Source organism: Mus caroli, unplaced genomic scaffold (assembly GCF_978045245.1).
Source record: "Mus caroli unplaced genomic scaffold, Mus_caroli_1 scaffold_3, whole genome shotgun sequence".
Classification (NCBI taxonomy): Eukaryota; Metazoa; Chordata; class Mammalia; order Rodentia; family Muridae; genus Mus; species Mus caroli.
The window spans coordinates 97,994,792-98,008,253 of record NW_028227258.1 but is presented as its reverse complement, the minus strand read 5'-3'; the positions used below and the strand labels follow the sequence as shown (position 1 = coordinate 98,008,253).

At 40.9% G+C, this 13,462-nt stretch overlaps 1 protein-coding gene across 1 annotated transcript; it reads right to left on the bottom strand.

The window, feature by feature from the left end:
• Nucleotides 1–9,478: 9,478 nt before the first annotated feature.
• On the bottom strand, nt 9,479–12,855 carry LOC110289158 (vomeronasal type-2 receptor 1-like). The gene is made up of 2 exons (XM_021155331.2): nt 12,822–12,855; nt 9,479–10,458 (listed from the first exon to the last, which is right to left on the bottom strand). Exons 1-2 carry the CDS (start codon nt 12,853–12,855, stop codon nt 9,479–9,481), a joined length of 1,014 nt encoding a protein of 337 aa, XP_021010990.2.
• Nucleotides 12,856–13,462: the final 607 nt, after the last annotated feature.

Genomic DNA, 13,462 nt, shown 5'->3' with positions numbered 1-13,462 from the left:
CCATTTTTACAATGTTGATCCTGCCAATCAATGAGCATGGGAGATCTTTCCATCTTCTGAGATCTTCTAGAATTTCTTTCTTCAGAGGCTTGAAGTTTTTATTATACAGATCTTTCACTTCCTTAGTTAGAGTCACGCCAAGATATTTTATATTATTTGTGACTATTGAGAAGGGTGTTGTTTCCCTAATTTCTTTCTCGGCCTGTTTATTCTTTGTGTAGAGAAAGGCCATTGATTTGTTTGAGTTAATTTTATATCCAGCTACTTCAGCGAAGCTGTTTATCAGGCTTAGGATTTCTCTGGTGGAATTTTTAGGGTCACTTATATATACTATCATATCATCTTCATAAAGTGATATTTTGACTTCATCTTTTCCAATTTGTATCCCTTTGATCTCCTTTTGTTGTCGAATTGCTCTGGCTAGGACTTCAAGTACAATGTTGAATAAGTATGGAGAAAGTGGACAGCCTTGTCTAGTCCCTGATTTTAGAGGGATTGCTTCAAGCTTCTCACCATTTACTTTGATGTTGGCTACTGGTTTGCTGTAAATTGCTTTTATCATGTTTAGGTATGGGCCTTGAATTCCTGATCATTCCAAGACTTTTATCATGAATGGGTGTTGGATCTTGTCAAATGCTTTTTCCGCATCTAACGAGATGACCATGTGGTTTTTGTCTTTGGGTTTGTTTATATACTGGATTACGTTGATGGATTTCCATATATTGAACCATCCCTGCATTCCTGGGATGAAACCTACTTGGTCAGGATGGATGATTGTTTTGATGTGTTCTTGGATTCGGTTAGCAAGAACTTTATTGAGGATTTTTGCATCAATATTCATAAGGCATATTGGTCTGAAGTTTTCTATCTTTGTTGGGTCTTTTTGTGGTTTAGGTATCAGAGTAATTGTGGCTTCATAGAATGAGTTGGGTAGAGTACCTTCTGTTTCTATTTTGTGGAATAGTTTGTGAAGAACTGGGATTTGATCTTCTTTGAAGGTCTGATAGAACTCTGCACTAAACCCATCTGGTCCTGGGCTTTTTTTAGTTGGGATACTATTAATGACTGCTTCTATTTCTTTGGGGGATATAGGGCTGTTTAGATCATTAACCTGATCTTGATTCAACTTTGGTACCTGGTATCTGTCTAGGAACTTCTCCATTTCATCCAGGTTCTCCAGTTTTGTTGAGTATCGCCTTTGGTAGAAGGATCTGATGGTGTTTTGGATGTCTTCAGGATCTCTTGTTATGTCTCCTTTTTCATTTCTGATTTTGTTAATTAGGATGCTTTCCTTGTGCCCTCTAGTGAGTCTGGCTAAGGGTTTATCTATCTTGTTGATTTTCTCAAATAACCAGCTCCTTGATTGGTTGATTCTTTGAATAGTTTTTCTTGTTTCCACTTGGTTGATTTCGCCCCTGAGTTTGATTATTTCCTGCCGTCTACTCCTCTTGGGTGAATTTGCTTCCTTTTGTTCTAGTGCTTTTAGGTATGTTGTCAAGCTGCTAATGTGTGCTCTCTCTAGTTTCCTTTTGGAGGCACTCAGAGCTATGAGTTTTCCTGTTAGAAATGCTTTCATTGCATCCCATAAGTTTGGGTATGTTGTGGCTTCATTTTCATTGAACTCTAAAAAGTCCTTAATTTCTTTCTTTATTCCTTCCTTGACCAAGGTATCATTGAGAAGAGTGTTGTTCAGTTTCCACGTGAAGGTTGGCTTTCTATTATTCATTTTGTTATTGAAGATCAGCCTTAGTCCATGGTGATCTGATAGGATGCATGGGACAATTTCAGTATTTTTGTATCTGTTGAGGCCTGTTTTGTGACCAATTATGTGGTCAGTTTTGGAGAAGGTACCATGAGGTGCTGAGAAGAAGGTATATCCTTTTGTTTTAGGACAGAATGTTCTGTAGATATCTGCCAGATCCATTTGATTCATAATTTCTCTTAGTTTCTCTGTGTCCCTGTTTAGTTTCTGTTTCCATGATCTGTCCATTGGTGAAAGTGGTGTGTTGAAGTCTCCCACTATTATTGTATGAGGTGCAATGTGTGCTTTGAGATTTACTAAAGTTTCTTTAATGAATGTGGCTGCCTTTGTATTTGGAGCATAGATATTCAGGATTGATAGTTCCTCTTGGAGGATTTTACCTTTGATGAGTATGAAGTGTCCCTCCCTGTCTTTTTTAATGACTTTGGGTTGGAAGTCAATCTTATCAGATATTAGAATGGCTACTCCAGCTTGTTTCTTCATATCATTTGCTTGGAAAATTGTTTTCCAGCCTTTCATTCTGAGGTAGTGTCTATCTTTTTCTCTGAGATGAGTTTCCTGTAAGCAGCAAAATGTTGGGTCTTGTTTGTGTAGCCAGTTTTTTAGTCTATGTCTTTTTATCGGGGAGTTGAGTCCATTGATATTAAGAGATATTAAGGAAAAGTAATTGTTGTTTCCTGTTATTTTTGTTGTTAAAGTTGGCATTCTGTTCTTGTGGCTGACTTCTTTTAGGTTTGTTGAGGGATTACCTTCTTGTTGTTTCTAGGGCTTGGTTCCTGTTCTTGTATTGGTTTTTTTCTGTTATTATCCTTTGAAGGGCTGGATTCGTGGAGAGATAATATGTGAATTTGGTTTTGTCGTGGAATACTTTGGTTTCTCCATCTATGTTAATTGAGAGTTTGGCTGGGTATAGTAGCCTGGGCTGGAATTTGGGTTCTTTTAGTGTCTGTATAACATCCGTCCAGGATCTTCTGGCTTTCATAGTCTCTGGTGAAAAATCTGGTATAATTCTGATAGGCTTGCCTTTATATGTTACTTGGCCTTTTTCTCTTACTGCTTTTAGTATTGTATCTTTATTTAGAGCATTTGTTGTTCTGATTATTATGTGTCAGGAGGTATTTCTTTTCTGGTCCAGTCTATTTGGAGTTCTGTAGGCTTCTTGTATGTTCATGGGCATCTCTTTCTTTAGATTTGGGAAGTTTTCTTCTATAATTTTGTTGAAGATGTTTGCTGGTCCTTTGAGTTGAAAATCTTCATTCTCATCCACTCCTATTATCCGTAGGTTTGGTCTTCTCATTGTGTCCTGGAATTCTTGGATGTTTTGAGTTAGGATCTTTTTGCATTTTACATTTTCCTTGATTGTTGTGCTGATGTTCCCTATGGAATCTTCTGCACCTGAGATTCTCTCTTCCATCTCTTGTATTCTGTTGCTGATGCTCGTATCTATGGTTCCAGATTTCTTTCCTAGGGTTTCTATCTCCAGTGTTGCCTCATTTTGGGTTTTCTTTATTGTGTCTACTTCCCTTTTTAGGTCTAGTATGGTTTTGTTCATTTCCATCACCTGTTTGGATGTGTTTTCCTGTTTTTCATTAAGGACTTCTACCTGTTTGATTATGTTATCCTGTTTTTCTTTAAGGATTTGTAACTCTTTAGCAGTGTTCTCCTGCAATTCTTTAAGGGATTTTTGTGCTTCCTCTTTACTGTCTTCTACTTGTTTGTCAGTGTTCCTTTGTATTTCTTTAAGTGTGTTATTAAATTCCTTCTTGAAGTCCTCTACCATCATCATGAGATATGCTTTTAGATCCGTGTCTAGCTTTTCCGGTGTGTTGGGGTGCCCTGGACTGGGCGAAGTGGGAGTGCTGGGTTCTGATGATGGTGAGTGGTCTTGGTTTCTGTTAGTAAGATTATTACGTTTACCTTTTGCCATCTGGTAATCTCTGGGGTTAGTTGTTGTCGTCACTGTTTAAAGATTGGAGCAGAAGCTGTGTTCCACTCACCAGCAGTCTCAAAATCCTGTGGTGGGGGTCGTGGGTAGCTGGCGGTACCCCGGTACTGGTCCAGTCGGAAGAGCCTGTGGTCCTACTCAGGCCGGTTTTCTGCTTCCCTAACTAATGCAGTCTCAGGTCCCACGTGCAATTGGATTGGAGCAGAAGCTGTGTTCCACTCACCAGAAGTCTTAAGATCCTGTGGCAGGTGTTGTGGGTAGCTGGCAAGTGTCAGCCGACCCTGCCCCCTAGCTACCCCGGTGCTTTTCTGACCGGAAGAGGATGTGGCCCTACGTAGGCCGGATTTCTGCCTTCCCAACCAGAGCAGTCTCAGTTCCCGCGTGATTGGACTGGAGCAGAAGCTGTGTTCCACTCACCAGCAGTCTCAAAATCCTTTGGCGGGGGTCGTGGGTAGCTGGCGGGTGTCAGCTGACCCTGTGCTCTAGCTACCCTGGTGCTGGTCCGGCCGGATGAGGCCTGTGGCCCTACTCAGGCCGGTTTCTGCTTCCCTAACTAATGCAGTCTCAGGTCCCGCGCGCAATTGGATTGGAGCAGAAGCTGTGTTCCACTCACCAGAAGTCTTAAGATCCTGTGGCAGGTGTTGTGGGTAGCTGGCGAGTGTCAGCCAACCCTGCGTCCTAGCTATCCCGGTGCTTTTCTGACCGGAAGAGGATGTGGCCCTATGTAGGCCGGATTTCTGCCTCCCCAACCAGAGCAGTCTCAGGTCCCGCGTGATTGGACTGGAGCAGAAGCTGTGTTCCACTCACCAGCAGTCTCAAAATCCTGTGGCGGGGGTCGTGGGTAGCTGGAGTGTGTCAGCCGACCCTGCGCTCTAGCTACTCCGGTGCTGTTCCGGCCTGATGAGGCCTGTGGCCCTACTCAGGCCGGTTTCTGCTTCCCTAACTAATGCAGTCTCAGGTCCCGTGTGCAATTGGATTGGAGCAGAAGCTGTGTTCCACTCACCAGAAGTCTTAAGATCCTGTGGCCGGTGTTGTGGGTAGCTGGCGAGTGTCAGCAGACCCTGCGCCCTAGCTACCCCGGTGCTTTTCTGACCGGAAGAGCGAATTCATCATTTTTAATAGCTGAGTAGTTCTCCATTGTGTAAATGTACTACATTTTTTGTATCCATTCCTCCATTGAGGGACATCTGGGTTCTTTCCAGCTTCTGGATATTATAAATAAGGCTGCTGTGAACATAATGGATCATGTGTCCTTTTTATATGTTAGAGTATTTTGGGGTATATGTTCAGGAGTAGTACAAGCTGAGTTCTCAGGTAATACTATGTCTAGTTTTCTGAGGAACTGTCAAACTGATTTACAGAGTGGTTCTACCACCTTGCAATCCTAACAATGGAGTTGTTTTTCTTTCTCCACATCCTCTCTAGCATCTGCTGTCATCTGAGTTTTTGATCTTAGCCATTCTGATTGGCGTATGGCAGAATCTCAGACAGAGTTGCTTTGATTTCATTTCCCTGATGACTAAGGATGTTGAACATTATTTAGGTGCTTCCTGGTGATTCGAGATTCCTCAGTTGAAAATTCTTCGATGTGTTCTTATATTAATTTTGTGAGAATTTTATTGAGCATTTTTGCATCAATATTCATAAAGGGAATTGGTCTGGAGTTCTCTTTCTTTGTTGGGTCGTTGTGAAGTTTAGGTATAATTGTAATTGTGGCTTCATAGAAATAAATGGGTAGTGGTCCTTCTGTTTGTGTTTTGTGGAATAGTTTGAAGAGTGCCATAGACCCTCTTTGGTCCCTGTCTGCATGGACCAAAATCAAATTGAGCATCAAACTTTTTATAGAGAGGAAAGTGGGGAAGTTGGGTGACACACCGGCAAGGTACAAAGAGGTTACTGGATTCTTACACAAAGCCGAGGAATGCAAACACGGAAGGACTGGCAGGAACCAACTGGGATAAAATTCAATGTTAACAACTGGGATCAAAAACAGCACCACCTAGGTCCACTTAATCTTAGAAGCCAGGGTCAAGGGCTTCATGCCCTTGCCATAGTTCCTATTCTAGTCTATTGTATAGTGCACCTTCCCCCTAGGCCATTGTAAATACTTGTGTATGGGTGTAACTCAGCTATCTATGGTTCTACGGATCTATTCTGGTTCCTCTTTTGGTCACAAACTTCCTTCTTCCTAGATAATGGTAAATTTCTGTGTAGGGCAGTGACTTAGCTATCCATGCCCAGGGTCAGATCAAGGGCTGCCTAGAATCTAACTTAGCTATATGTCAAAATATCAATCCTTATGAGCACTTGTAAAAACGCAATATTAAGGGAAAGTACACAGATCCATTTACCACTAAAACAAGGACATTGGAGCATTCATTATACAGGATGCCACGATTCCAAGACACTATGTTTCTGTGAACTTTTTGCCTCAGGACAGTGCCCAGGTCTTTGGGGCCTGTCGCGCTTGTCATACTGGAGTGGATGTAGCAGAAGAGTACTGGTATTAGGTCTTCTTTGAAGGCAGAGTGAGGAGACAAAGAACAGGTAAATAGAAAACAGCAGCATCCTTAGTCAGTACCTGGAGGGGTCCTGAATTAATTCTTTCATGTTCTCTGTATCACTTACTGACTCTAGATTCCTGTGAACTCATGACCTGAAATCCCTCAATGATGGAGTGTTTCCTGGTACTGTTAGGTACAATAAAGCCTGTCCACCCAAAGTTGCTTCTGATTTTTAAGCACAACAGAGAAACAAACTAGCAAACAAGTAAATGATAGGAATGTTTGAGTGTTGGAGAAGTGGAGTTGGGTTGTGTGAAATGGTTTGGAGTATAAGAGGTCAATTATTCAAAACAGGAAGTAGTTTGGAGAGTGTTGTGGATAGCCCTGGGGCTAATTGTATTTGATGTTAATTCTGTTCTCCTGTGAGGGAAATAAGGAATGAGTCAGCACTCAGGTGATTTCCTATAAACCTTCCCACCATAATTTATAAATAAAGGCTAGAGCCAGTGATTGTTTGGAGAAAGAGGGGAAGGTGAAGCTGAAATTTTGGGAGAAAGAGAGAGAGTACAACAGAGAAGGAGGAAGAAGGAAAGTACAGCAGAACCACCTGGCTTGGAGAATCTTCAAGGTAAAAGGGATCTCTTATATGGGGAACATGTTAGTGTAGTGGTTGATCTACCCAATCTAGGTGCACAGCGTGTATTCATATTAATTAAGTTGTGTGTTCATTGCCCGGGTTTATTTGGGTTGGAGATTTAACACAATAGGAGGGTGTTTAACATCTGGCTGTGTCAGCTGATGTTTTCATTGATGATGAAGATCCATTGGAAGGTAAGAGAGAAGCAGAGAAGAGATGAGACTAGGGTTGGTTTAAGAAGGCTCATGTGAGATGTTTCACTCTTGCATTGGTATATTTGTTTCATATAAGGATTTTCATATAAGAATTAACTACAAAAGAATGAGCCAAGAAGACTAATTAACATGGAATATGTCTTCTGTGGGTTTAAATGCTCAAACAAACTAAACAGAATGTGAAAGAACCTAGTGGGGAAACTCCCACTCAATTCCTGATTTGGCATGTACCCAAGAATCAGGAACAGACGACCATCTTGAGGTAAAAGCATGAGGTAGTTTAATGACGGAGCTCTGGGCCAACACATATCTCCCGCAGGAGACAGAGGTGTTGACCACATGGTGGAGCCATAATGGCGGAGCTCCGGTTCGAAACGTATCTCATGCAGGAGGCAGTGGTTTCGACCCCGAGGCTTGGAAGCTAGGGGCTTTTATAGAAAAGGGGTGGGGCTAGGGGAGTAATTGGCACAGTTTCACATGATTGGTCCATTTAAACATCAACAGACTGTCAGAAGGGCGGGAGATAGGGAGGTACCAGGCCAGTCAGGACATTAAATGATGGGCCTGCCCGGGCATGTCCTGGCTTGTTCTGCTAAGTTCTCAGCCCCAGGTTTTAAAGCTCACAAACAACTCTTTGGGCTATTTGACATAAATTACATGAATCGCATGTCTCAAGTTTTATTTCCTTTCATTCCCCTCTTCTATGGAACAAACCAGACCAGACCAGACCAGACCAGACCAGACCAGACCAGACCAGAACAGACCAGACCAGACCAGACCAGAACAGACCAGAACAGGTGTAGAACAGAAAACAAAAAAAAAAAAATGTATCCTGTACATATTTGGTCAACCCTAAGAAAGATGTTTTGCAATTTTGTTTGTCATGTGATTAATCTTTATAATACTTCTCAAGGAAACCACCACATAATTTTGATCCAATCTGCTGAAATTAATTCTAATCTGCTCCTCAATGTCCACGGAATGTCCACACAAATGCTCACCCACAATTACTGAGATTCTTTTTACAAGAAAACTTAGAATTTTTCCCCAAAAGAAAATATATTTCAATGCTTAATTCATATTGTAATGTTTTGATAGTCATGGATTTCAAATAATAAAATAACACTATAAATTAGGCTATAATATCTTGGTCTTCTAAAGGCTTGATTCCACAGTGTAGGCAAAAACCAGGGTATGAGATGGGAGTGGGTAGGTGGGAGGGGAGCATCCTCATAGAAGCAGGGGGAGGGGGAATAGGATAGGAGACTTCTGAAGGGGAAACTAGTTAAATATAAGTATTTAAAATATCCATTAAAATAGAAAAACAAGCTATAATCATATTTTCAGGAAGATATTTTATCTGTTATAAGACTGTTTTATAGCAATGCATATATGTTTAATCAACAAAGGGTAGATTGATTCTATTTTAGATAAAATTTTTACTTTAAGATTCTAAAGTTATACATGAAAAACATTTCATCATTTGTGGTGATATAATAGACAAACAGATTGTCAAATTATTTGATAATTTGTTACTCTTGACATTCTTAACTCAAATATTCCCCTGTAATTTTAGTTGGTTAGTACTTATAGAAAATGTATTTTAAACTCTTATATCTATCATTCTCTCTCTCTCTCTCTCTCTCTCTCTCTCTCTCTCTCTCTCTCTCTCTCTCTCTCTCTCTGTCTCTCTCTCTCTCTCTCTGTTATCTATTATGTTTTTATATCAATAAGCCAGTTATATAGATGAATATGACATTAAAAACATTTTATAACATTCCACAGTGCGATTAAATTCTACTGTACTTTGCAAAATTTCATGCCACATATCCCTGAATTTTTCTTTTCACACTAGCATCTTCTTACATGTCCTGGGTAAGTAATTTTAAGATTCCTTTGAACTCAAGATCCTTTCTATAGAAGATTCTTAACTTCTATGCTGACATCTAAATTCCCCTTGTTTTTCTTTCTTAGAAAAATGTTTTCAAACTGATAATTTTCCACTTATGGAAAAAATGGGACATATAGAATTTCCTAGAAAATCCCAGGGAATGCAACATCCCTTTGAGAAGTTTTTATTCTGGTTACATCTTAAGAAAGAAAATAAGTTTTAAAAATATCTTCCTGAGCTTTTCCTTATCATTTCAGATAAGTAATATCTGTCATACTCTCTACTCTAAAATCAACATAAATATTCTAATGAAATAGTTTCCAATTTGAATGATGTCATATTATAATCCTTGCCAAATAGCAATGTATAGAATAAAATTTTATTTATTATGTCAAGATTATATTATAAAAGGACAAATCCCCAGTATTACCAACAAGCATCAGCAGCTACTTGAAAAACAACGTTAAGGAGAAGACTGAGCTATTACTTTATCCCGCTTTGCATATTCCATGGATCTCACAACTCTACTCATCCAGAACAGTTGATATTGTGGTGCTGTTAAGCTCATTGCTCACAGAGGCTGAGGTCAGTTGGATGCTCCTGTCAACAGTGGGGACTCCTCCACCAACATTTTCATCAGTGTTTCTCTTTGGCCTCAGCAAGATAATGAAACACTTGGGAAGAAATAGACAGCCTAAGAAGCCATAGCTAGAGGCCAAAATGGCAAATATTTCCACAGCCACTTTGAATTTGCCTTTAGTGCTCAAGTAAGCAGGGACAAAAGAGATCCAGACAATGAAAAAGACCAGCATTCCAAAAGTGATACATTTCCCTTCATAATAATTATCTGGCAGCTGGCGAGCCACAAAGGTTGTAAGAAAACACAGCAGAGCCAGAAGAACATCAAACCCAAATATGGAGCATAGAAACTCTACAGAACCTTCATTGCACTCAAAGATGATCTTTACATTCTGACATTCAATGTTCTTGAACATGCTGGGTGGCTTCACCAAGTAAGATGCACATACACCAATCTCACCAAAAACACAGATCAGTAAAATGAGTTTACAAAAAATGGGGTGCATGGATATAAGCCGGGTTTTGGATATAGAAATTATGTATGCAAAAAAGAGTGAAATAGTCTTTCCAAGAATGGAAGACAGGCAAAGGCAAAAGCCCAGTGATAGAGTGATCTGGCGGGCCATGCAGGACCAGTTGCATGGCTTGCTTATAAATAGCATGGTTGACAGCACTGTGATAACCAGAGATATCTGAATGAGGAAGCTCAGCTCCTGGTCATTGGCTTTCACCAATGGAGTGTGCCTGTGGATCACATACACAACAGTGACTGCCAAGAAAACAAGTGCCCCAAACATGGAAAGAATGACAAGAGTGAATCCTAAGGCCTCCTCGTAAGCAAGGAATTCCACATGCTTTGGCACACACTTGTTCTTCTCTGCATTGGACCAGTCATCTTCACTGCATGGATTACAGAGCCTTTGACCTATTGTAGAAAAATAAAAACTGGATAATTGACTGTTGACTTCAACAAATTTGTTCCATTTAACTATGAAAAGTCTGAGGCAGTTAAAGGCTGGAGCAGAGTTTATTAGAAATCTATTATAAAATCTATATAATATCTTAAAATTATGATTATAAAAGTGGCCTTGGTGTAGTTGATGTGACACATTCAAAGTTGTTTTCAATATCAGGAAATAATTGCTACTCAACTTGAGTTTCATTTTGTTTTTTTCTATTGATCAGGTCCTTTCTTTCTCCTCTATTTGTTGAATAAATAGGACTGTGCCTTTATCAACTGCAGAACAGCCCAGGAATGAGGAAGTCACAGATTCTGATAAGAAAGAGTCAAAACCACTGGCACAAGATGGTTAAACCCATTTGTTTTCATTGTCTCAGGTAATATCCCCTCATGAAGGAGAATCATGTATTTTCATACTCAAAAGTACTCAACTCTAGCTGCTCATTCTTTGAGTTATGAGGATGATGATGGCAAGGAAAACAAAACCATCAATCATGATCCCTGAGGCTAAGAATGCTATGTCTGGAGATAGGCTCTAAGAGCAAGCATTGGTGAACAAGGAAAATCTAGCTGAGGTGATATATGCCAGGTGATGGAATGGTTTGACTCAATGTTTGTTTCTCTTCAGATTTCATAACTTTACAGTAATGATCTATAAATTTTTAATATCAAGACAAACATTGTAGCACTTTATTTATGCCTACCTTACAGTGATGTGAAAATTGGCAAATGAGGTTATGGAATAAAAGTGCATGTGCAGAAATAAGCTTTTTCTAAATGATCAGCTGAACATAAATGTTTGTCCCTTTTTTTTCAAATTTTATAAGATATTTTCTACATTTACATTTGAAATGCTTTCCCTAATGTTCCCTATACACTCCCCCCACCCCGGTTCCTACCCACCCACTCCCACTTCTTGGCCCTGGCATTCCCCTGTACTGGGGCATATAAAGTTTGCAAAACCAAGGGGCTTCTCTTCCCAATGATGGACGACTAGGTGGTCTTCTGCTTCATATGCAGCTAGAGACACAAGCTCTGGGCGTACTGGTTAGTTCATGCTGTTGTTCCACCTATAGGGTTGCAGATCCCTTCAGCTCCTTGTGTACTTTCTCTGGCTCCTCCATTGTGGCCCGTGTGTTCCATCCAATAGATGCCTATGAGCATCCACTTCTGTATTTGCCAGGCTCTGGCATAGTCTCACCAGTGAGAGCTATATCTTGGTCCTTTCAGCAAAATTTTGCTGGCATATGAAATAGTGTCTGCGTTTGGTGGCTGATTATGGGATGGATTCCCGGGTGGGGTGGTCTCTGGATGGTCCATCCTTTTGTCTTAGCTCCAAACTTTGCCTCTGTAACTCCTTCCATGGTTATTTTGTTCTCTATTCTAAGGAGGAATGAAGTATCCACACATTAGACCTTCTTCTTCTTGATTTTCTTGTGTTTTGCAAATTGTATCTTGGGTATTTTAAGTTTCTGGGCTGATATCCACTTATCAGTGATTGCATATCAAGTGAGTTCTTTTTTGATTGTGTTACCTCACTTAGGATGATATCCTCCAGGTACATCCATTTGCCTAAGAACTTCTTAAATTAATTGTTTTTAATAGATATTAGTACTCCATTGTGTAAATGTACCACATTTTCTGTATCCATTCCTCTGTTGAGGAATATCTGGGTTCTTTCCTGCTTCTGGCTATTATAAATAAGACTGCTATGAACATAGTGGAACATGTGTCCTCATTACCAGTTGGAACATCTTCTGGACTCCACATAAAACCAGAGACACTGAAATTTATAGAGGAGAAAGAGGAGAAAAGCCTCGAAGATATGGGCACAGGGGAAGTTTTCCTGAACAGAACAGCAATGGTTTGTGATAGAAGATTGAGAATAATCAAATGGGACCTCATAAAATTGCAAAGCTTCTGTAAGGCAAACTACATTGTCAATAAGACAAAAAGGCTACCAACAGATTGGGAAAGGATTCTTACCAAACCTAAATCTGACAGGAGACTAATATCCAACATATACAAAGAGCTCAAGAAGCTGGACTCCAGAAATTCAAATAACCCCATTAAAACATGGGGTACAAGGTGAAAAAAAGAATTCCCAACTGGCCTGCCCGGCCCGGGAGGCTTTGCCTCAGGATTGATGGGAGCCATCTTGGTTCCGGGACTCCACCGAAAGTAGTCTGCACAGGTGAGAGTGTGCACTACAGAAGCTAACAGCTTCTGGGACAGGCGGGAGCCACAGAGCTTCTGAGGCAGTCCACTTTTTGGGCTCCAGACATTCGGCCACCTTCCCTGTCAGAGAACAGGTGTCTGTCCGGCACAGGAGGCCTTGGTCTCAGCATCTGCAGAAGCCATCTTGGTTCCAGGACTCTGCCGAAAGTAGTTTGCACAGGTGAGAGTGTGCACTACAGAAGCTAACAGCTTCTGGGACAGGCAGGAGACACAGAGCTTCTGAGGCAGTCCCCTTTTCAGGCTCCAGACATTCGGCCACCTTCCCGGCCAGAGGATAGGTGTCTGTCTAGCCCTGGAGGGCTTTGCCTCAGCATCAGCATAAGACATCTTAGTTCCGAGACTCCTCCGAAAGAAGTCTGTACAGGTGAGAGTGTGGACTACAAAAGCTAACAGCTTCTGTGACAGGCCAAAGAAACACAGCTTCTGGGAAAGTTCCTGTTTTGGACCTTCATCTTCGGCCAGGAGGGAGGTCTGAACGCCAGATATCTGTGCACCTTCCCTGTAAGAGGAACCTTGCCTACAGAGAGTGCTCTGACCACTGAAACTCAGAGGAGAGAGCTACTCTCCCATGTCTGCTGATACAGGGTAGCAGAATCACCAGAGGAACAATCTCTAAACAGAGACAACTCTAACAGCTAACTCCAGAGATTACCAGATGGCAAAAGGCAAACATAAGAATCCTACTAACAGAAACCAAGACCACTCACCATCATCAGAACCCAGCACTCCA

Bases quoted from the DNA above. Each gene is read 5' to 3' on its own strand.
- LOC110289158 (XM_021155331.2), bottom strand. From the start codon at position 12,855: ATGGCTTCTGCAGATGCTGAGACCAAGGCCTCCT. The intron at 10,459-12,821 runs GTGCCGGACAGA...TTTCTACAATAG, and splicing joins TGCTGAGACCAAGGCCTCCT to GTCAAAGGCTCTGTAATCCA.